The sequence below is a fragment of the Opisthorchis viverrini genome, assembly GCF_000715545.1.
Source record: "Opisthorchis viverrini unplaced genomic scaffold opera_v5_548, whole genome shotgun sequence".
NCBI classification, from domain to species: domain Eukaryota; kingdom Metazoa; phylum Platyhelminthes; class Trematoda; order Opisthorchiida; family Opisthorchiidae; genus Opisthorchis; species Opisthorchis viverrini.
This window is the reverse complement of record NW_008752199.1, coordinates 12428-36982: the sequence shown is the minus strand read 5'-3', so window position 1 is coordinate 36982 and position 24555 is coordinate 12428. Positions and strand designations below refer to the sequence as shown.

General features: G+C 46.3%; 1 protein-coding gene across 1 annotated transcript in view; it reads right to left on the bottom strand.

The window, feature by feature from the left end:
• Window positions 1-19489, bottom strand: part of T265_11628 (hypothetical protein) — a gene marked incomplete at both ends in the record, with an annotated part of 41848 nt that extends 22359 nt beyond the window's left edge. Inside the window, 6 exons of the mRNA XM_009178332.1 lie at window positions 3252-3519; window positions 10033-10439; window positions 11119-11274; window positions 11391-11759; window positions 17397-17732; window positions 19285-19489. Of these exons, the coding sequence (XP_009176596.1) occupies window positions 3252-3519; window positions 10033-10439; window positions 11119-11274; window positions 11391-11759; window positions 17397-17732; window positions 19285-19404 (1656 nt within the window). The remainder of the gene's footprint in view (window positions 1-3251; window positions 3520-10032; window positions 10440-11118; window positions 11275-11390; window positions 11760-17396; window positions 17733-19284) is intronic.
• Window positions 19490-24555: the final 5066 nt, after the last annotated feature.

Here is a 24555-nt window from a genome sequence, read left to right as displayed (position 1 = left end):
AAAAAGTGGTGTCAGACAAGGATGTCCACTCTCCCCATTCTTGTTCAACTTCGTCATCGATGAAATAATAAGGCGAACACTGGACGGTTTTCAAAACCCCGGTGCTCAAATTGTTGCTGGCGAGAGCCTTGTCGATCTGTAGTACGCCCTCATCTTTGAAGATCATAGTGAAATACAAGCCCTGTTGAATAAACTGACCACCATCATACCGTCTTTTGGCATGCACCTTGCACCTTCAAAGTGCAAAGTCCTGCTTCAGAACGTGCCATCTGCGAACATATCCCTTACAGTTCAAGGAGAACCACTGGAGATTGTGGAAAACTTTACATACCTCGATAGCTGCATTAGCTCTGACGGAAGTGTCCGATGAAGTCAGTGCAAGAATCCCAAAGGCTCGAATCACGTTTGCTAATTTGCGTCACTTGTGGCGTTCAAAAGACATCTCACTGGATCTGAAAGATCGTGTACACTAGGCTACAGGAAGGACTGGGTTCGTATGGGTGCGAGACATGGCCTCTGCGGGTTAATGATGTGAGGCGTCTTCAGGCATTCGACCACCGATGCCTCAGAACCGAGGGGCACTATGTCCCCTCCCTCACCCATTCTTTTTCTTCTCTGATGATGATGATGATTGATGATGATGGCTTTATATATGAAGCGCTGTACAAGTGTTCCTGACTTCGTTTTGGGCCTCAATATACCTTGCGCACCTTTGGTGGTTGTTTTGATGTGAACACTTGCTTGGGAGGCTTAGACCGAGAACTAAACTGGGAAAATACCGTTACCACAACCCTGTATACGCTTGAATTTCACATACGAACCGTTAGCCTGATGGAGTACAGGCGCATTCAGCCATGCTCGAACCATACGAACCATTTTCGAACTGCGTTGGTAGACCATTCGCACACAAGCACTAAACGCTGTATTGATCGGTTGTCTGACATCTCTTCTCTCTCTTTGGAGAAACACGTCTTGTTGAGGATATTGAAAGAGTTTGAAGCTGCAGTAGAGTAGGAGGACGACGAAGTAGTGTACCTGAAAACATAAGACGAGCATACGATGGGGCTTAGAAGAGCCCTACAGAGAATCCGTTTCACGTACCCTGGAAGTTGCATTAGTTCTGATTAGTGTGATAGATGAGGTCAATGGACGAATCTGCATGGCTCGGGTCGCATTTTCCAATTTGAGACAGAGTGGCCTCAGAGTGGTTTATCTCTGAATCTGAAGGGACGTGTGTATCAAGCTACAATACGGGCTGTTTTGTTGTATGGCTGCGAGACTTGGCCTATTCGAGCAGCGGAACTGAGACGTCTTCGGGTGTTCGACAATCGTTGTCCCAGAACCATACCTCGTGTGGGTTGGCGTCGGCGAATCCGTAACGAGGCAGTTAGAAAGCGCGTTTTCGGTTGTGCAACGATTACTTCCATGACGAATGTGTCCAGCACCAGAAGCTGCGTTGGTTGGGACATGTGTTGCGTATGCCGAACCATTGTTTGCCGAAGAGTGTTGTTTTCCATGCCCAATTTAGAGTGGCGTAAACAGAGAGGTGACCAACCCTTGACTTGGCAGAGGAGTATGAAGGAGATCACGAAACGCTTGGGTGCTGTCGGTGCTACTCGCCTTCCAGGATGGGGACCGCGTGATCCTCACTGTGCCTGGTTGGCGACACTACAAGATAACAGTGGCGTTCTTGTTGTCAGTTTCTATCCAGATTGCTTAAGTGAATGTCTGGAGGTGTAGGTACCTCGGAATGATTGTGATAAGCTAGCATTAAGTCCTTTCCCCGTCCACCTTTACTCTTTTCTTCACAATAAGGCTTTCAAATAAGTCATGATTGTACGGCAGTGAAGCATCGGTGTTGAGCACTGAGGACATGCTGCCGATGATGATGAATTTGGTTGGTCAGTCTCAATTTGACAGTTCTGTTCCTCTGTTATGATGAAGTCATTTACTTCTTCATTTGTGGTCTAACTTCGTTCCACTTGGATGGCTGATAGAATGACATTCTATTTTCTTTCCATTGGTTGTCGTTAGGTTGTTTGATTTCCCATGTGGTTCATAGCAGTAGTGAACCGAAGCTGTGTGATTCTTTTGTTCGTGGCGGCCGATAGACTTGGTCGTTATTGATGTGTCTATTGAGTGATTTTCGTGTAGAGCATCAAGCCTCGGTGAACTCTTTCCCCTCGTTTTGTTTTCTTACATGACCAAGTGTTCCAACACCATGCCCACTGAACTGATGTCCTTCTGTGTCTTCGTGAAATGAAACAAGTGACATTGGGTCGTCTTCTGCCGGCAAGCTTGTGCTCGTGTATTCTATTGACAGTTTCTCTTCTAGGTTGGCCAACATAGTGTTTATCGCATTCGCTATATTCAAGTTTGCAGATCACTTTCGTCTTCTTCATTGAATCCAGTCTTGCCATTGGGTTTAAGGGGCTTCTTCCCAACTTGTCTATAGGCTTGAATGCGACTGTTATTCCATGTCACCGTGGTTGTCTTGTAGTCGTTTCCGCGACGTATTTTATACACGAGAGCGTAATCCTTCCTTGTTCGCAGGTATTTTTTCTACCAAGCGTTCAATTTATGGTGCCTCCTTCCGTTAGCATGGTAGTTAGGCACAGAAAGGGTGCCACAGCTGAGCGACTTTCTTCTGTTGATGATTACCCCGTTGTCCAGACCGAACGCAAAGAACCGCAGATAAAAAACCGAAAAAAGCGCAACTCGGATTCCAAGCTGGGCGAAAATCACCTCGGGACCAACCACATCTCGGAGATATTAGATACTGTTTCGAAACTATATAAGCACAGACAGAGGAGGAATTTACCCACTCAACCTAGCACTGAGGACGTCACCTCGATTGGTGATGAAACGTTTGCAACCCAGCTGCCAACCCGGTGAACCTAACAACAACCAGGCGTAACTGACTTCCTGAGCAACTATCGTTGAGCAAAAGGCTGTCTCCGATGTACTGGAGCGACGATAGAGAACATGTCTTTATTCTAGCCCGTTCTATGGACTGTGGTCTAGATTTATGCGTGACACGCAAAGTTGTAAGTGCTTGAAGAGAGGCTCAAGAATCAAAGGCCAATTGATATTAAGCTTGAACAAACGGGTTTTATATAAAATTTGTTTGTGACTTGAAAAATTTGACTATCTTGCCTCCCTGGAGAAGCCAATCACCCGAGATGCTTGCTCAACAAAAGAGGAAGGACGAACTGAATTCAACCGCTGAACTGTGCCTTCACTTAACTTACTTGTTCGGCTTCTTGACGAAGAACGACCGCCGACGCATTTTTGTCCTTCATGAATATACCCAGAGTGTCTTTTTCAAGACACGTATCTCGTAATTGTCGTGCTGTTTTTCCAGTCTCTTTCCGACTGTGCACAAAAATGAGGATTTGGTTTCGACCTGCGTTTTCCATCACCTTGTTGTAGACAATGTCATTCATGGTTTGGTAGCGTTTCACAGCTTTCTTTTCTGTGATCCCAATGTACTGCTGTTCCAAAGGGACAGGGCGATAGCTGAAAGTAAGACGTGCAAAATGGTTTCACAGGACAGGCAAAACTAGAATGATGTTTAACCACAAATTTAGCAAGACATAACAGGCTAGCTGGTGGCCGTCGGATAGAAGGATCAATGTATGGGGAACCCAGGATGGCAGTCGTTTAATACGTAAGCAGCCGTTTTCGGTATCCTACTGTTCTTAAAAGCACCCAACAGCCAGTTCACTTATTGGTTGGCATCATTTACATGCTTGAACTTGCAGACTGTCCACATTGGTGAGATCATAGCGGTCTATTTCGTCATCTATAACCTGTGTAGCAGGGCTTTCTGATTCAAACAGCACAGTCTCCCCAAGGGAAGGTAACGGCATAACAAGCCGTCCAATTTTTTTCACGGAGCAGGAATTAGTGGGTATGTTATACAGGAGATAAAATCATTACCCAAGTATCGCTGACTGGGCTCCCAGTCAGCAGGCAGGAAATTGATAGGGCATCTAAACAGCCAATGGGCGATCAGCTGAAACTACACAGAAGACCCACTAATCCGCCAGGCAAGTAGGTGCAGAGGCTTATCAACTGTAGCCGTTAGTGGCTGATAAGCATAATGAACCAAGACGTAGTTAGCTTTCCCACCAAACCAGGATGCGGTAGACCACATCTGACCTCACACGTGGGGAGAGTGCAAGCCTAGAAAAGTAACAGTAGGGAATGATCCCAGGCCCAAACCCAATTACCTATTGGGAGCGCAAGAAAGGTGAAATGTGGCCATGTGGCCGCCTAGCTTAAGATAAAACCTAGCCTCAAACAATAAAAGAAAACGTGTGAAAAGTTTCTTGTGTCTGATTACCGGAAGTTCCCGTGTGTTTTAGTTTGTTTATGCTTCACAACCTCAGAATTCTGATTCCGGCCCTTTCAGAGTGTATAATTAATAGCACCCACTGGTCCTCGAGCCCAAAACCGGATAAAGAAGGTGGATATCGAGTTGCAAGTCCCTCAGGTTGGTAAGAGCCATCTTTGCTTTCAGAATTAGCAGTCACACCCCCACTTGAGTGTAAACGTCGACCATAATACAACCATACAGACGGACAGAGTTGCGGATGATCTCCAACCACTGAATTGTGAAGTTTCGAAGTCAAACCGAAGACTTCCTGCATGATTAGGCTGCAAAAAATGACGGCACTATGTTTCCATCCAGCCGGAATCGATCGGCGGTTGCCAAGAATGCGAACAAAGCCTGCCGATACCTAGTGGTTGGCAGATCGGTGAACCAAAGCGACTGGCTCTCCGACTTAGGAACGCGGAGTTATTAGGTCTGACTATTCGGTCATTGCAGCCACCCTCGCGAACGCTTGGCTCTATCCCTTTTATCTCGAGCTCACATGTTGTCCTCTTGATGTACTACTAAAAAGAAGCGATATTCTCGAACGGATTAAAACCGATAAGGACAAAGGTTTTGAATGCTCCTTGAGTCCATGGCTGAATCGGAAAGAATGGGCACAAATTAGCCAACCAGAAACTCGTGTTGCACAGGAAGGGTTGTTGTCTTAGTTATTCGTCGACACCAGGCTCAACTCACCTAATCTGGCCTAATACGGAGAAAGACGACTAACCTCTGGATCTGGATACCGAGGCTGTCAAAAACCATGTTCGGATGTGTTCGTGCTGCGAGTTGCCGATTACACGACATACAGATAAAGAAACCGTCTTAGACCCGCCCCCATGATTCTACAGGAACTACTTGTTCCGATCGCAGAGAGTCGCTTATGACCCGAGTTCCACTGTAGCAGTGCAACTCCGATCACTAAGGTCAATACCGACGCCTGTGTTCCAGCACTGGTGCTTCGGAGTCCGCAGAAAGATGCTGATATATATTCTGCTGCAAGCAGGCGGATAAGTCGGGCATATGACCGAGCTACAGCCTTGAATTCGGGTATTATAGAGGCGGTATGCATCTAGGGCGAAGTTTCCAAGAACGCGCAGTAAACCTGCCTGTTGACCTAAACGCATTAGTGTATGCATTTTACTTTAGTCTACATCATGTACCAGCAACTACACCTTCGGTGAACGAAAAGTCGTAGACCAGAGAAGGGATAGTCGAAATTAAGGATGATGACCTAATCGGTTAACTGAAGTTGACTCAGGATAGTTGGATATTAAATACAATGACCATGATTCAATGATGCCACTGGCTGAATGACTGACTTGTCAGCCATTATTAGTCAGTTTCGCGTCCGTGTGTTTACATTTTGGGAGGCAGCAATGCCCCACGACTGAGTTTACTGGTCAGACAATAGACCGTTTTCACACAGTATATATCTAGGCAAAAGAAGCGCTGAGAATTAGACTGTCCCTGAACCGCAAAATTCACGGCCCACCCTGTGTATTACGTGGAACGTCATCGGCTCCTTCATCACAGTCCTTCCAACTAAAGCGAACTAGCATACCTTGGCATTGCCAAGCCGAGGTTTCCGTCAGACCCGGACCATGCTTCCGAGACCACGATGGTAATTGCGTCAAATGAGGCATTTGAGGCATTTGGTCCCCGGAGCTTAAATCAGTGGCAGAATGCATGAATAAGTGAATGCAGAGTAAGCTCGAAGAAAGCACAGGAAGTATGCATAAGTAAGTAGTGTAGAGTTGGAACAAGAGTGAAACAGCACCGTGAGGGACTACACAATCTGTTTGTAGAATGTGCATTAGTTGGTTTCCGAGACCGAAGTGGAAGGCTGTTCTGAGGGCCCCATCTGCCGTTCTTAGTAAAAGAGCCTAACCCGCAAAGCATAGCACAAAGTTTGGAATCCACTATGATCGGGTGACCACTACTGTAGTTACTACGCACTTTAGATGTCAGAAAACTATCTGAACTACACTATGCAGTCCAATTACGGGGGCACTCATTAGCACCAAAAATTATTCGGTTCAGATTTACGTCCGGTTGCAGTTAAGCTCAGTCGTGGTTACATACGCCAGAACCTGATGAAATATCCAGTCGTAAAAAGCGACGGTGGTCGCTATTAAATCGTCCTTACTTTTTCCCCAGTCTCCGTCGTGTCTTAAGTCACCCAAGAATGTCAATGAGTAGTGGCAGCTTTTTAAAGGTAAAGGCTGAACTGCCATTCGGAAATACCGAAGCTTGTTCACAGCCGCACATTCGGCGGAATTAGCTTGTTCACAAATAGGCAAACAGATCACCCAACTGTCTATTCGTCATCCGGAGAAGTCCTGAAGATGCAGCTTCACTCTAGTACGAGTGCTCAATTTAAACTCTTGTGAGCGAAACAGTCACTGATAAAAACGGCTTGCTTATCTTTAAAAAAACAAGAGTTCGAATCGTTGACTTGAACCTTTACACTACCACCTCCAGGTGATCTGCCTGATTCCTGTCCATAACACAGCGCTGGATAGTGAATTTGGAACTTCTGACACAAGCATCACCGATCTGCCGCTGTCGTGAAACTCTCTCTAGTCTGCTTAAAGATGGAGATAGAGTCCTGTCGGAGCTCGTCTAACTTATTGACATCTATCTGGTGGAAAGGGACCACCCCATCCAACTACAGTGAGTTGATACTGGTGCCCATTTTCAAAAACAGTGATCGCAGTGGGAACAGAGAAATTAGCTTGATTCACAATATAATCATACGCTTCATGTTACTATTCTATGCTGTCGTATGAAGGCGCGTAAAAAAACCGGACCCAAGAACGGCAACATTCCGGCCTGGAAGGGGCCCGGCTCAACAGCGTATGCCCCAAAAGCTCGCGAATATCATGCGCTGTTTGTAATCACACTTGTAGGCACGGTAATGTACGGAAAACTCTCCAAAAGCTTTACTATGAACAGTGGTGTGAGACAGGGATGTCCAATCTCTCCATTTTTCGTCTAATTTCGTTATTGATGACGGAGTGAAGCGAACACTGGGAGATCACCAAAACCCCTGTACTCAGATCTATTCTAGCGAGAATCTTGTCGACCTGGAATATCCGGACGACATTGTTTTCATTTTCGAGTAGGAGGCACAAATAACAATAGAAAAGCTGACCGAGGACATCCAGTACTTCGACATATGCGTCGCGGGACGTACAGTCTTTGAAGTAACACTGGAAGCTGTGAAACGCTATACGTATCTCGGAAGTAGCATTATAATGGAGACGAAGTTATCCCTCGATTCTCAAAGATCGGAATTGCGCTTGAGAATCTGCGTCACTTGTGGTGTCAAAAAGGCATATCGCTGGGTCTCAAAGGACGTGTAGCACACTACACTATGGGCTGTACTGTTGTACGGCTGCTAGACTTTGCCACTTCGGAGCGGAGATCCGGGACATCTTCAGGCCTTCGACCACGGGTGTCTCAGAACTGTAGCCGGAGTCAGCTGGAACCAGCGAATTCCCAGTGTGATTGGGAAACGGATTTTGAGTGAAGTGGACGGTATTTCATTAAAATGCATGTAGCACTGCAAACTAAGGTGGTGGGACACGTGTTACGCATACCGAGTTAAGACCCACCTGGCGAGCACTGTTTTCCGTGCCTAATTCGGAGTGTCGGAAAGCTAGCGGTGGACAGAATTTGACATGGCAGAAGATAAGGAAAGGATTTTATGAAGAATTTAGGTGTCGTTGCTGTTCACCTTCCAGAATAGTCTATGTGACCCTCCATGTGCTTGGCTGGAGATAGTGAGCGGTAATCGATGTCAGTGGCGTTCTTGCTGTCGGTTTCTGTGCACACTGTCTGGCTGAAAGTGTAGATTCCTCGGATTTTCGTGGCAGGCAGTAGGTATTGCTGTCTGTCCCATTTTCTCTTCTTCCCAGTATAAGGCCCGAATAAAATAAACTGAAATTGTTGTACGGCAGTGAAGCATTGATGTTTCCTGATGTTGCTGTCAGTGACGATTGTAGCGATGGAAGAATGGTGAGAGATAAATCAACGAAAGCTCGAAAATTGCCAAATGGTAATTATATAGAAGCTGTGAAACGCTATACGTATCTCGGAAGTAGCATTATAATGGAGACGAAGTTATCCCTCGATTCTCAAAGATCGGAATTGCGCTTGAGAATCTGCGTCACTTGTGGTGTCAAAAAGGCATATCGCTGGGTCTCAAAGGACGTGTAGCACACTACACTATGGGCTGTACTGTTGTACGGCTGCTAGACTTTGCCACTTCGGAGCGGAGATCCGGGACATCTTCAGGCCTTCGACCACGGGTGTCTCAGAACTGTAGCCGGAGTCAGCTGGAACCAGCGAATTCCCAGTGTGATTGGGAAACGGATTTTGAGTGAAGTGGACGGTATTTCATTAAAATGCATGTAGCACTGCAAACTAAGGTGGTGGGACACGTGTTACGCATACCGAGTTAAGACCCACCTGGCGAGCACTGTTTTCCGTGCCTAATTCGGAGTGTCGGAAAGCTAGCGGTGGACAGAATTTGACATGGCAGAAGATAAGGAAAGGATTTTATGAAGAATTTAGGTGTCGTTGCTGTTCACCTTCCAGAATAGTCTATGTGACCCTCCATGTGCTTGGCTGGAGATAGTGAGTGAGCGGTAATGTCAGTGGCGTTCTTGCTGTCGGTTTCTGTGCACACTGTCTGGCTGAAAGTGTAGATTCCTCGGATTTTCGTGGCAGGCAGTAGGTATTGCTGTCTGTCCCATTTTCTCTTCTTCCCAGTATAAGGCCCGAATAAAATAAACTGAAATTGTTGTACGGCAGTGAAGCATTGATGTTTCCTGATGTTGCTGTCAGTGACGATTGTAGCGATGGAAGAATGGTGAGAGATAAATCAACGAAAGCTCGAAAATTGCCAAATGGTAATTATATATATATATACATATATATATATATAATCTTTCCCATATAAANAATTGTAATTATATATATATATATATACATATATATATATATATAATCTTTCCCATATAAATGTAAATTAACATCATAAATCATATTTCGCGATTTAGGTATCGTGAAGACTTAAACGACAGGAGTTGACAACCACTAAACAGGTTCACCATTTTTCATTAGCTTGTCAGCCACGAATATATGCCGAATGAACAATCGAATTGTGGCTTGCAGATGAGCATAAAAGGGTATCACAGCAGAATGATTTTACAAGTTAGGGGTAGTCTGCATTTGCGGCACTGTACACTCGATGTAACTGTACACTCCACGAGCTCTCAACCGCAAGGTCAAGTTGGTCATGCGAGATAACGGAAGGCACCTCTCAATGGAGTCGTCATAGTTTATGGGACTAACAAAATAGCGATTGCGAACGGTTTGAAGACTCTCGGGGATGCATTCAGACAATGGGATGCTGATGTTGAAACCTGCTGTCGCGAGTAGGCCGGATGATAAGATCATTCTACGAAACACAGTGACTGTTCACAAATCTCGCCTGACCAAGAGCTGGGAGTTTTTGAAAATCCTATCCTAGTGGGTTACAAACAAACGGTGGGAAAGGGAGACAGTGTAACCAAACGAACTGAGTATAATACATGTGAAAACTGGGACGAACTAGGCAATTGGAACCCCAGTTTACCCACCTGTTGTCAAAATAGAACAGTCCTTTCGAACGTTCTACCCGAAGGAAGGTGGCCACATCCTCGTAGTTGGGCAACGTAGCGCTTAAGCCAACAAGACGGACGCCTCCACCGCCACCACCCAGTTCACTTGATCCATCGCCGATAGCTGCAGTCGCCTCGACAGCTCGAAGGGTTCGAGCGACGATGGCTTCCAAGATGGGTCCTCGATCATCATGAAGTAAGTGGATTTCGTCAAAAATGATTAGACGGACTAAGTTGATGTAGGCACGTTCATCACCACCACGTCTGGTGACAACATCCCACTTTTCTGGAGTACAAACAATCACCTGAGTCTCGTAGATCTGCTCACGAGTCAGTTGGTGATCACCAGTCAGCTCGTCAACCTTGATACCATAGCTGCTCAGAAGCTGAGGATAATTAGGATATTGGCAAAACGAACAAACATCAAGCAACAGGACCACTTATTCCAGACATGCAGTCGAAAATGCATGAAATATAATAATGTCAGTGCAACGTGCCTAGCCGGTCAAAAATTCGGGACAATCGGACCCAAAATATCGATAAGATCGATGAGATCAAATTAAGGTCCAGAAAGCGCGAAATTATTCACAGCAGATATCCCTGCAAGGAGAGCTTCCAGTACATTTATTTGGGAAATGGTGAGGTGTTCGGGTGTTCCCAGCGCTGATATCAAAAGCCGTTTTCAAACCTAGAAATACTGAAACTGCTAATAGCTGATAAATATACCGGATCTTCAGCGCATCGTAGCGTGAAAATATGGTCGATACGCCAAGACGCAGAGCAAAAGATTACTTATAATCTTTCCTTGATGGTTTCTATGGTCGATGTAGGTCAACGCATAATGAAATTTGTCAACAGTTAAGACACGACAGAACTACTCTATCCTTATGTAACAATGGTGGGGTAATGGATCAGTCATTAAAAAGGACCTTTCAAACACAAGGGTCAATCGGAATTAGGATGGAATGTTTCGCCAAAAGGTTTTGAGAAAACAGTTAATCATGGTTTCTATGTGCCAGTTACTGAATTATGACAAGTCATTGAAATATGAGTAAGCCAACTTACTTTATTAAAGTTACCCACGACTTCTTGGACAAGCGAACGCATTGGTGCGATATAAATAACCTTGAACTCATCTTTGTTGATAGTGCCATCTGGGTTGATAAATTTCCCCAATTCGTGCATAATGCACAGTAGAGCAACATTGGTTTTCCCAGCACCCTAAAATTAAGGACATCAGTGTAGTGCGATATGCGGACAGCAGTATATGACCACAAGGGGAGGACCAACTGCCAACTTGTGGTAAAAGCCTGATTGATAACAACATCGCTACTTACTGTAGGTGCGCACAGAAGCAGGTTCTCATCCGTCTCCAGTGCAGCATGACACAGACGACTTTGGATTAAATTCAATGTTTTGCAGCCTTCAAACGCAGCATGCGCATATGCTGGTAACTTTTCTATTTTTACCAAGGTTTCGCCCTGCTCTAAAGATCTCGGGCGCAAGGCCGGGACATGCACTTCCTCGTAGCACTTCTTTTGCTCACGGAAAGACCCATCCGGTAGTTGGCACCGTTTGTTGGCCATCAAATGTCCGCCTTGACTGAATGCTAAGCTCTCCAAATCGACCAGATTTGCAATCCCGATTGTTCCATCATCGACCATTTGGAGACCATCAGATTCCATACTCTCCTGTTCGACATCCGCCTTGGTCAAAAAAAGAAAAAAAGTGTGCAGTCTTACTGACCCGACCAGGAAGAGATGGGTTAAAAACAACGTAAACACTGTTTTACGGCGCTGTGGATACGGGAAGCTGATTGATGATTATCAAGTGACTCGTGACGGTTAACCAGAATTGAGAAAAACGCAAGAGAAACGGATCAATTTCACAAAAAGACATTAGGTTCTGGCCAATAAAGACCCTTCTAAAATAGCACATTCTTTGTCGGTTCAGATGTGGCACGTGAATTGAAAAAAGCCGCCAATAACACATGGATCGAAAATCAAATGTTACCGAACATTTCGGTTGCACCAGACCATCAGAAACCGTCGAACCCTCCCAGTACAGGAAACTGTGGGAACTTCAAAGTTAACAAATTGCTACCCAACCCTCCCTCAAGACCGTATCCACTCAACAGAACCACTTGATGAATTCCTGCAATCCGTAGACGACAGTCAAAGTACCACTTAGCGAACAAGGTGCGAAATCATCGGGAGCAGTGTCATACAATATGGTCGATGAGTGAATAAGTCAATGTAATGAGCTGATCCATAGCTATTCAGCAGAACTGTCTCACACAGCGATCAACCTATTCGATTTCATTGACAATAAATTGGACACGGATCTTCAGAAGTTCAGTTCACTTGAGTCTATGCTTCGCCTACGATCAACGACGACCCAGTTCTATCGAATTTGAAGATGCGCACCCCATGATAGCTCACATTTCACACACTACTCCATCTTTTTACTAATATCCGTGGGAAGGCATGCGGTTTGCGGTTCAAAAAATTGCTGGCCCAGTGTTAAAATAGTAAAACAGTAGGTAGGTAGATGGCTGCATGACGATTTCCCCTAGCTAAAAGCTGTCACTTTGACTTGGTGGTCGGGCTTGAGTGGTACAATGATCCCGAGGGTTACACTGGCAGGAACTCGTTCCAAAAAGTGCAACCATGCAAGGAAGGCCATAGGGGAGCAGTCTAACCAAGAGTGGCGAGACCCCGTACTACGAGGCGGTCCGGGGTAAAGTCGCACTGTCATCTGCGACAGTAGTGTGAAGGCAGTGAGATATTTACCCTAGGTGACCAATATATCCATATTAATGGACAGCGATGCTGCCTTCCTTCAAGGAAGGACGGGTTAGAAAAGGTCGGCCCCAAAAACCACACACTCCGATCGCCCAACGGTTGACCATGACCGCTTAATGGGTTACGCTGGTTAGGACGTGCACTCCGCCTCACGCGACCAGTTCCCGACCTAAAGCTGTCGCCTTGTCGTGGTGGTCGGGCTTCTGTGCTGCAATGATTCTGCGGGCTATACTGGCTGCAACTCAGTTCCTAAAGTTTCAACCATACCAGGAAGGCCAATGGGGAGCAACCTGACTAAGAACAGCGAGTCGCCATACTGCGAGTGGTCGCATTACGAGGCGGTCTGGAGATGAAGTCGTACTGTTCTTTGCGATAGATGTTTCCCCCAGGCGACCAGCATGTCTATATTTATGGAAGTAGTAATGCTGCCTTCCCCTGGGGAAGGATGCGTTAGAAAAGGTCGGCCCCAAAAACGGCACACTCCGATCGCCCTAAGGTTGACCGCGACCGCCGGCGCATTATCCAATACGGTCGAACTACTTTTTTAAACCAAAGAGTCCGGTGCTGCTCAAAAGGCAGCCACATCAGAAATGAGACAGCAATGTCCTACTCTCTGCCCCCTCTGGCCAGGCCGGCCCCCTACAGCCAAGTTAATCAGACCATTGAGTCATTGGCTCCGGGAAGGGTTCCTCAAGAAAGCCCTAACAACCACTGTCTCGCGGTCCAGACTTTTGAGTCAGAGGCTAGGACAGGGTCCCCGAACAAAACCCTACGTCCACCCACTGCCTTGTGAGTCAGAATGAGTCAACGGCTCAAGGTGAGGTACCTCAATTAAACTCCCTTCGTCTGCCTTGGCTAACGGGAAGTATCATTCGCCCGCGCAGTTCGGCGTCCACCGATGTCCCTTCCCAACCCATTTCCACAACACAAGCGAGCGTCTCCGGGTTATTTGACTGTCTCGCTGCCTATTAACAATAAACAAAAAACACCCTTCTCAATCCATGAAATCCTTTCTATATTGCACCTTTTAACGTCCGTGCTCTATGTCAAATTGGCAATCAGGCAATGCTTGCTGAAACCTGATAGTCCGTTAGAACTGACATATGCTGTGTCTCCGAAACACGCATACAAGGTCCAAGCACGTTTGTGCATATCACAACGTCAAGGATGAACACAGCTCTTTCACATTTCTTCCTCCGTGTGTCCGGTGACCCAGAAGCGACGACTCGTGGAATACATGGCGTGAGAGTTGCACTCAGCCCGAGAGCTGAACACGCTTTGCTGGATTGGATCCCAGTGAACAGTCGACTTTGCACCGTCCGGTTATTCAGTTCAATCAAGTTCAATGCCTCTCGGCACAAAAAACCGTGCCTGTTTGTAGTATCAGCTTATGCCCCAATGGACTACAGTTCCGAGGCGGAGAAGTATACTTTCTACTGAGAGCTACCCGGGCTGATTCGTCAAGCAAAATGCACTGACATTGTGATCCTTGCAGGCGATTCGAATGCTCAAGTAGGTCGTCTGAGCTTCTTGGAATCACATTTGGGTGGTCGATTCGGAGTCGATGCTCGCCGCACAGACAACGGAGATCGACTCCTTCAGTTGTGTGCTGATCATGAACTGTTTCTGGCAAGTACGAACTTTCAACATAAACGTTCGCACAGCGTAACCTGGCGGCCACCAAGTGCAAATCAACGATGGACCCAGTTGGATCAAGTGGCCATCAGCCATCGGTTGAGAGGCACAATTCAAGACTACCGTTTCTTTTGAGGCACACCACTTGAATCCGATCACGCCATGGTGCGTGCACGTCTGACAGTTCGTTTCCCTTCAGGCCCTCGCAAGCCAGAAAGAAGCATACCAATCCACTGTCTTCGAAGAAATACCATAGCTCAACGGTATCGATCTGAGCTAGCCCAACAACTCTCCACAGTATATCAATATGGCGGATGAAGCGTGGCAAAGTATGAAAGGAGCTATGTTAGCTGCGTTCAGTGCTGTCTGTGCAACTTCTTCAATTCGACCACAAGACCATTGGATGTCATCGAGATGGCTACGCATGACTGATACCAGCAACTCCATACCAGCAGGCTACAAGTACTCAGGCGCACACCAATCCCTCAAACGCCAAATAGTGAAGAGTCTAAGGAAAGACCGAGAGCTCTGGTGTGGAGAAGGCCTTTGTTACAGGAAACAGGCGTGCCCTATATCAACTGATACGATCGACTGGCCCTAGGAAAGCAACGGTCAGCGAAACGATAAGTGAAAAAGATAGCTCATTAATTCACTCGCAAAAACGTCGACTGGAAAGACGGGCCCAGCACCTCTAAGAACAGTTAAGTTGGCTCGCTTCAACACAGCCTGTGGAGATAATGCACACTAGTGAATGGAATGTAAACCTTGATCGCCTTTCGGAAGAGGAAATAAAGCACGAAATAGTCGTACTAAAGCGTGAGAAGGCACCAGGACCGGACGGTCTGTATCCAACCCTCTTCAAAGGAGGTGGAAAATCCCTAGTGACCCATTTGACAAAGCTTACTGGTACCATACGGAACGAAGAGAGATGCCTGAAGAATGGGACATCTCGACAGTTATACCCCATCATCAAAAAGGGTACGCGGACGCTGTGTGAAAACCACCATGGCATCACTGTGTTAGCTGTGGCATCGAAGGTGCTCTCAAGCCATATCCTTCAAAGGTTGGCTGAAGACAGGGAGAGGCAGATCCGTGAAAACCAAGCTGAGTTCCGTTCTGCAAGAGGCTGCACCGATCATATCTTCACCGTCCGACAGATTCTGGAACAGCGACACTGCTTCCAGCAACCAACATTGGTTGTGTTTCTTGATCTGAGAGCTGTCTTTGATTCTGTGGACCGCCAAGCACTATGGCAGCGTCTGTGGAGCAAAGGTGTACCCCATAAATTCTTGACCCTCCTTGAAACGCTGTATGCCAACTCCCGCGCCCGTGTGAAGGTCCAGTGGAAACTCTCTCCTGAGTTCACCACATCAGTTGGTGTCAGCCAGGTCTGTCTTCTTTCACCTTTCCAGCTCAACTTCGTCATGAATACGATCATGAAATACTCACTAGCAGCCTCCCGTGTTTGTGGGATCGAAATGCTCCCTGGGCGTTCGCTCACAGATCTATAGTACACAGGCGACATAGCTCTTCTGGGATCTGACCCCGTGGTAATGCAAACAAAATTAAATAATCTAAATAGTTACGCCTCACGGTTCGGCATGCGCTTCACGCCTGAAAAGTGCAAAGTGCTACTGCAAGACTGGGTGGGCTCGAACCCTAGCCTCATGCCTGCGGATGAACCGACTGAGGTAGTAGACAAATTTGTTTACCTGGGCAGCTGTATCAGTCCCGGTGGTCTCGCGAAAGATATCTCCGTCCGGATTGGGAAGGCCTGAACAGATTTTGCTAACCTGTCACCTGTGGCGTAGGTGAGACATCAGCTTGTGTGTCAAGTGTGGCTCTATATTGCTGTACGGATCAGACACCTAGCCGCTGCGCGCCGAGGACGTCAAAAGATTTCCAGTGTTTAACCATCGATGTCTTTGGAGCATTGCCCAGGTCTGGTAGGAACACCGGATCATCAATGCTGAAGTACGTCGAATGGTATTCCGAAGAAATAACTCACTCTCGATAGATGAACTGATCACACTGCATAGGTTGCGCTGCCTTGGCCACGTGCTGCGTGTGCCAGTCGACCGACTCCCTCGAAAGGCTCTTTTCGCACAACCACGTGAAGGGTGGAAACCAGCCAGGGGAGGTCAAATAACAACTTCGCAGTGAAGTATAAAAGCCAATACCACCAAACTCAGTTGCGCTGGTGTTTGCCGTCTTCCTGGATGGAGAGTCTCAGACAGACCACATTAATGGTTAGAGACATTTCAGACATGGCCCAGTCGCGCCCTCAATGGCGCTCGTGCACCAAAGTTATTGCTTTCAATGCATAGCTCCCTTCCCAATCCTCCAACTTAACAGTCCACTGACAATGCTGTATTTACGCGCCAATTTATCAGCTCCCGCCTCCAATGCGCAGCTCTTGACCCCAACTCTCCAAATCATCGGTTAACGAAACTGCGGCAGCTACAACCACTGTGTGACAAGTACGCGATTCTTACAGCTGATGATGAAGTATGACGATTACCCAGTGGTTCTCTTCACTTGAGACAAAACACTCCCTATGATTTGTAGCCTGATTTGAATACTGGTAAAATCATAATCACATGAATGAGTGTGCTACACTTTAGTGACTCAAAGATCAAAGGACAGTGTGAATCCACCTTCTGAATGCAAAATCCATCCAATCTTGTCATTTGGATTGACTTCCACCGCTTTTACACGGGGGCAATATGGATAAACTTGTCTCAAATGGACGATACCAACAAAGACCTGAGGGGTCAAGGATGAATGAGATCCAGTATGATCTCAAGATTAGGGAACGTAGATATTACTGCCTAGTTGGGATGAGGTTCAAACAAGACAGAAGAAAACCACGGGAAAACCAGTATGCACGCAATGTGGACTAACCTGGAGGCGCGTAACACGTTGTATGGATTTCCGCTGGCGTTCTTCGGCAACCACATCCGTCGAGCCTTCCGTCTCACGCAATTCATGCAATATCCCAGAAAGCTGAGGATCGGAACGCATCTTTATCTCTAGTTGACTGCGCTCTTGAGGTGATTGAGCTTGAGCTAACAGTGTGCAGTACAAGACCATCATTCGATTCACGCGAAGCAACTTGACGAAGTCAAACTGACCATAACCAACTGTTCGTACCAGACGATTTTCCAAATCCCGATCGTCATTAGCTGATTGAAGAATTTCCAGACATTCGCGTGCCTTGCTCTGTGCAAGAACTGGATCCTGAGGGAGTAGAAAAGAGGGTGTCGAAGGACGATGAAGAAGATAGGAAACATAGTGTAGGCGTAAATTTGGTTTAAACAACTGGAAACCCGAAAAACTTTGGTTTTTAATTTCTTATCACGAAAATTTATATAGGGTCAGTCACAGTATTTTAAGCAGACCGATGCTTCCCATAGGCTTTCCACAGCAAAGTGAGACAGTTGCTTTAAATCGAGAGCAGCATTCACAACGGCCGTTTCTTCCTATTTTTTATTGCAGACTGACCCTATAAGGGAACAGTGACTAGCTGATACAGCAACAGTGGATATTTCCTTCTTGTGGTTTACGGCAAACCTCCCGAGAAACTAGCCACCCTTTGGATGAACTAGCAATGGAACGTTTAAGTACCCGCGCTTTTTCTTCATCACGATGACCACAGCATGTTTTTATATGTAGTATGATTGGCCGGGTGGCACTGTGAATAGGTTTACGCCGTTTACCACGGCCACCGATCAAACCTTGGGTGATTGCTCGAACCAATTCATATGATAAAGTTGAAATATGGCTTCTTGAGACTGGTCATGTGGTAGAGTGAAACTTGTTGGAAAAAGGCTGCAGATGATCGACCATACCTGATGATTCTTGTCGAGGTAAAAAACCAAGTGAATTGTTCATAGGGATCAGCCATCTTAATAACATCTTCCAACTTAAATCTTATCTCAGGTAACTCACGATAACCGTGAAACATCGAAAAAACACCTCCCACTCACTCAAATTTCCTGGGAAACTTCACGTAACGAGACACTATAAGCCTACAATATTTAGCGTACCTTCTACGGCGAAGACAAACAAACAAAAGCATACCAAGATTGTACTCTCTCGGTTCGAACTTCCCTACAGAAGTCATTTAAGCTCTGTTTCACCTGGCCTGATCGAATCCCACGAATGTAGACCTGACAAGTTCCTATATATATATNTATATATAATATATGATATAGTACAAATTCGAGCGACTTCAATATGCAGAGGGACCGTGTAACTATACCCGTTCGCAAAGAAAGTTGTCAACAGGAGACTCAACTGACCTCCAGCTGAGTTGCCAATTAACACCAACTTAATTTGTAAACAGGTGTAGTTCCGCAGTCGCGTACATCTTGTTGTTCAAACAGAACACATAAAGCTGATGGAAATTCGAGGGCTGCACCTACCTGATAAGTCCAAAGGACATTATAACCGGTCATGAGCTGTCGAGAAGTTTTCGTCAACCTTATAAGTAGTGTGTTATGGCAATATCTTGTATGTCGTTTGATATTCTATCCACTTGACTTAGACGCGGCAAAAAACAGTCCTTCGCATAGAAGATTTAATAATCATAAATAAATGATAAATTTATTTGTCTCCGGATGCCCTGGCACATTTGACAAGGGTAAGAACAGCTAAATCCACTCTGTGGGAGGTTGCCTTTAGATATACTGCAACTCCAGCAAGCTGAAGACAACTTGGGAAGGGCTATGGGGAAAGGAAAACCTGTCGGGAACTAACATAGCATGAATTTAGCTCACATTTCGCTCACCTTGCACTGTTTTGCCAAGTTGCGCTGTAGCCAGAATGCATCGATATCTCGGGGACACAAGTGTTCTGTTGTGTGTCTCAGTGCCTTATTCTGGTCCGCCGAACGCGACTGAAGAGTCATCTCCACGACAGCTTCCTCGCCTTCTGCCTCGTCTTCCTCGTCATCTTCCTTCACTTCGCCATAGACGTCATCTTCGTCCTGTTCGAAAAGAAAGCCGAAGAATACAGTGTGAGGTTCGACAGAGTACAGCGTATGGCTACCTGACCACCAGCTCTTAGTGAGTGAACTCCATGAGCTCACAAGTTGACCGCATAATTCTCGTCGATTTCAGAGTTGAGCCAATTTCCGTGAAATGGCCGATAAATGACTGAATTGAATTGGATGCATTGGGTGATGTTCCCTGACAGGAAAACATCATTGGTCATTGACAGGCTACCATAGAACTGAGAGTGGAGTGCAAGGTATGGTTCGAGCTCACCAGCATTTTGGTTAGCGAAGTTGAATGCCGCAGTTACTCAACAGTTAAAGCTGAAAGTTCCCGTTACTAGGTGCACGCGTTCATCGAGGAACAATTATGATCCGATGGCCATGATCCAAAGGTATTATTGAATGAGAAAAATCCTCATTTGTCACGATTTAAGTCTTCGACCACATGGCCGTCTGTTCATGAGTCCGACACGAAGAAACGCCTCAGAAGTTACATACTTGCGCGCACGTGCGCGCATGGAGTGAGCTAAACACTTCAAGTCCACGGACGATTATGGAGCACGTGTAGCAGCTAGACTGCGGAGAAAACACGTTCCCGCCGTCCGGACTTGCACCCAGGATCTCTCATAAGTTATCCACACACGATAAGTCACTTTTTGACTTATCATGGTGCAACTAGTAACTGTAAACTACTATTTACCACAGTAAAAACTGCTATTAGTGCATATACTTTCTGAGTAACATTATACCTATCAATTATCATGAACTGTGCACTAATACATTCTACTCTTGATACGCAAGCTGACGTCACGTCTGCGGCGCGAATATCGGAAGTTGGCATATGCTGCCCTGGCCTTCCCAATTCGGTAGGTGATTCTGTCTTTCACCAGACCGCTGCGACTTATGCAGTTGTCCATGTCGACCGGTTTACTTGCAAGCTTGAATTTGGTTAACTGAGGACAGAATTGGTCGCAGACACGTAAATGTCCACGGTAGGAGCATAGAATCTACGAAAGAGACAAGAATTTACAAAGGACAATCTTTACCGCCAGACAGTTTCTGACGGTCAACGAAGTCAAAAGCAGATTTCAAACCGAGAAATATGACCATTGGTGGTCGTTGGAGGGAGCGGCGCAGTTCCAACACTTGTTACAACATAACGATATGATCATTGCAAACCCGCACAGGGCAAAGCCCAGCTTGGTGCTCGTGAAACTGACTACTTGGATGACGGATCAACCAATGTAGGACAGAAAAAATCTCGGAAGGTGTAGCCACTAAACTGATGCCCGGGGTTTTCGTTCGATGTTTTCGCACCATTTTTGACTATGAGAACCACCGGCGATGCGCTCCATTGTTAGAATATTTTCCCTATAACATACATTTTGGGGTAGGGTCGTTAGGTTAGCCAACACGGACTCATTGCTTATTGTGAAAGATGCAAACCGTCCGGTCCAGGTACCCTGTTGCGCCGCAGCAATGAAGTTGACACCAACATTTCACTTAAATTCATTTTCTTCTTCCAGCAGTTGCTGGGCCTAGCAAAACTGTTCTCCAAGGCGTTCAGCCCATCGTTCCTGTGAAGGGATTAAGGTCCCATCGGAGACCGTCTCACCAACATTCCTAGGTCTAGTTGATCCAGTTACCCAGAACAGGGCGCAATTGGCCATCTTTGCAGAAGCCTTCGTCATTTCCCGTGGGTCATCACTATTGATCCCCAACATCCAATAACCTTCATCTATTTCCTCAAAGTTTTAACCTCATTTTTAACCTTAAGCGAAGACTCCTCGGTAGCGAAACAACGATGACTATTCCCGGAAAAAACCTCATCTATCAATTCGAGGGAACTTAAACCAGTTCTGCCGAAGTGAATGAGCTTTCGGCTCTAATAACCGAGTACCCTGTACAAATTTCCCCCGAATACAAACAAGCTGTCATCCCTTAAGTTGCAGGGTGTCTTGTTCCAACGGAACGACGAAGTCCATCGTCCAAAACCTTAGGACCGAGACGGTTATTAGGACACACACTCCTTATATGCATCATTCGTCCGTCTACCAACCCTTTGGCATTCCCGTTGCACCTAGTTCTAGAGGAAACCGAAGAGGACTGGAGACGTAATCAGCACAAAGTCCTCGTTGCACCCGATGAGACTACTGGAAGCGCTGAAATCACCACTCTTGGACTGTGTGAATTTGTTCATCCAAGATACAACGTACAAACATTTATGCGTTCTTCGCAGTTTGGACTTTGCTTGGGTCTATAAAGTCGTGATAATCAGCCTGGATATCGCATACCAAGTATTACCTTTGAGCTTGGTCCGAGATCAATTCACATCAGTTCGCCCAATTATATTTCCGCGGTGAGTGCGTTGGATTGTCTTGGGCACCGTGCCTACGCTGATGGTATTATGCCACTCCTCGAGAAGGTTGTCAAGACTGAAGATCGGTCAGTTTTATATAGACTTTTTGGCTATCATCAACTACTGACGGAACCCACTACTCATAATGCTTCGACAGCCCACAACAATCTTCATGACTCATCAGATGGGCAAATTCCCCGAGATTCCATCAACATCACGTTCTGCTTGAACTCGTTGTAGGCAGTTCGCACTCATATGCAAACCTACTTGCTCTTAACTGGGGATCCAGAAGAATCTAGCTCAATCTCTCGTTTATGACATCCTGCGATACCTCGAATGTCACGCCAACTGAAACATGAGGTGGTCTTTGTGCGGGGCACAGTTGAGGAGGAATATCATAAATGAATTCGTCCGGATTAAGTCTCCCACTAAAACCAAACCGTTTGCAAAAAAGTGTATTACGCGAACTACCAACGACGTCGTCTGTGTCGATACAGTCCTTCTGCGGCCTCTGATCCACCGCAATAAAATCCCACGCGTCTCTCCCTAACCCCGACCAGGAGTGATGCACTTTGTGCTGCCAAAACCAACTTGGTTGGTCTTCACGCTGGCACACTCTGACTCGGACCGAGATATCCACATGAGCCTAGGACCTGACGCCTCCTAATTTGTCGTTGACACCGTCCTTCAGCAACTCCCCACTGACCCGTGTTACATTCCTTGAAAACAGAACCGTAAAAATGTATTATTTCTCCCTTGATATGGTGTAGTGTCTTTTCAACTGTAGAAACGTTTCGAGGGAATGTTGCATCCTTCAGAATTTTCGAATTCCAACGAACTAGCAGCTGTTATATGTAGCCTAAATAAGACCGGCGAGATGGCCCAAGTGGTTAGAGCGCGAATTTACTGACCGAAAGGTCCGTGATTCGAACCCGACCTCTGCCACTCGACTTCCCCTGTCTAGGTTTGGGCGACCTGACAGTATCCCAGCCCTCGTGCCTCCTTCGTGCGGCATGGCAGCTAGGCACCGAAAGGGTGCTACAGCTGAACGACTAGACAAACCACACAACCCACCACATACTCCTCACAAAGTTATCCTACAGGGCAGAATTGAGTCTGAAAATGCAGATGGAGGTTCCCATAAGAACAGCAATGCCCTCGTATCATTGAGATAAAACCATCTATGTGAGCTACCCCGGGTAACAGTACTCGGCGAATCCCAATACGATCGGCTATCGTTCGCAATCAAAGGACAATCATCCCCGGCTATCAATTAAGTCGAGCGGCGAAACGTTGGCCAACAATCTGAATTGATTCTTGTTTAGTGTATTAATGAACTACTGCTTACATTATAGGTAGCGCCGGCTTGACCACGGGACGGATGGCATCAGCAGCAGCAGCAGCAACAACAACAACAACATCAACATTAGACAGAAATATCAGCGATGACACTGATGTTTCACTGCCGTATAACCACAAAGTTTACCTGATTATGTCTAAAGTCAGGGTGAAAAGAAAGAGGAAGAGTGCGTGGGAGAAGGGAACTGGTGCTGAGCTATCACAAACATTTTGGGTTGTCTACACCGCCAAGCGATCAGTTGTAAGATCTGGAAAGAAACTGAGAATACGAAAGTCAGACATCGCTGGCCGCCATTTCTTCCGATGTCTCATAGCGCAGAGGGGTCATCATGGTCCCATCCTAGAAAGCGGGCCGCATCGACTTAACACTTCGTAGATTCTTTCGCACCATGCTATCAAGTCATACGCTGCCCCCCCCCCCGCGAACAGACTGAACTTTAGCGTGGTGTGACAGTTTGTGTACCTCAGGGACCCATTGGTCTATACTGTGGGGTGTCCGTGCGACACTCGCAGTCTCACATAACAGGTTGGTCAACGGTCCCCCGATCCTCCATGTTGGGGGTTGGAACATGTATTGCGATTGGTTTTGTAAAAATTGAGATGCACTTACATTCCCAGCCAAACATCGCTGCCTTGTGGTCGGACTTTTGAGCCTAATCGTCCTCTTGTCCAGGTGTAGGTGCCCTGGCAGTATCCCAGAAGACTCAATCATGAAAGACACATAAGCCAAATCAGCCGTTGCAAGGTACCATCATTTGAGTCGCGTTACTTGCTGCGTACAGCAGGGTGGATAAGCGAAAACATGCTACTGCTGACGCCTCCCATCTTTCTCTCTCAGACAGACTTTTTCTTCGCCCTCTCCCCATCCCATTGGTGAATATATCCTCGTAGGCCCAGCACTTAGGACTGATGACTCTGTTCGTCTTGCATCGTTTTTGCAAGAAACATGTGCGTGTTATGCGGCCCTGACATTCTGAAGCTCCGACGCCTGGTCTATCTGGCTGACTTCAATGTCCGCACTCTGAAGCAAGCGCGACAAGGAGCTCGTGTTACTTTCACACCAGACTCGTTTGACCTTGTACGCTGTATCAAAATGCAAGCAATCATCATCATCATCATAGACAGCATGACATCAGTGTTCAACACCGATGCTTCACTGCCGTACAACCATGATTTATTTGAAAGCCTTATTGTGAAGAAAAGAGTAAAGGACTTAATGCTAGCTTATCACAATCATTCCGAGGTACCTACACCTCCAGACATTCACTTAAGCAATCTGGATAGAAACTGACAACAAGAACGCCACTGTTATCGTTCGGCAACCATATCTTGTAGTGTCGCCAACC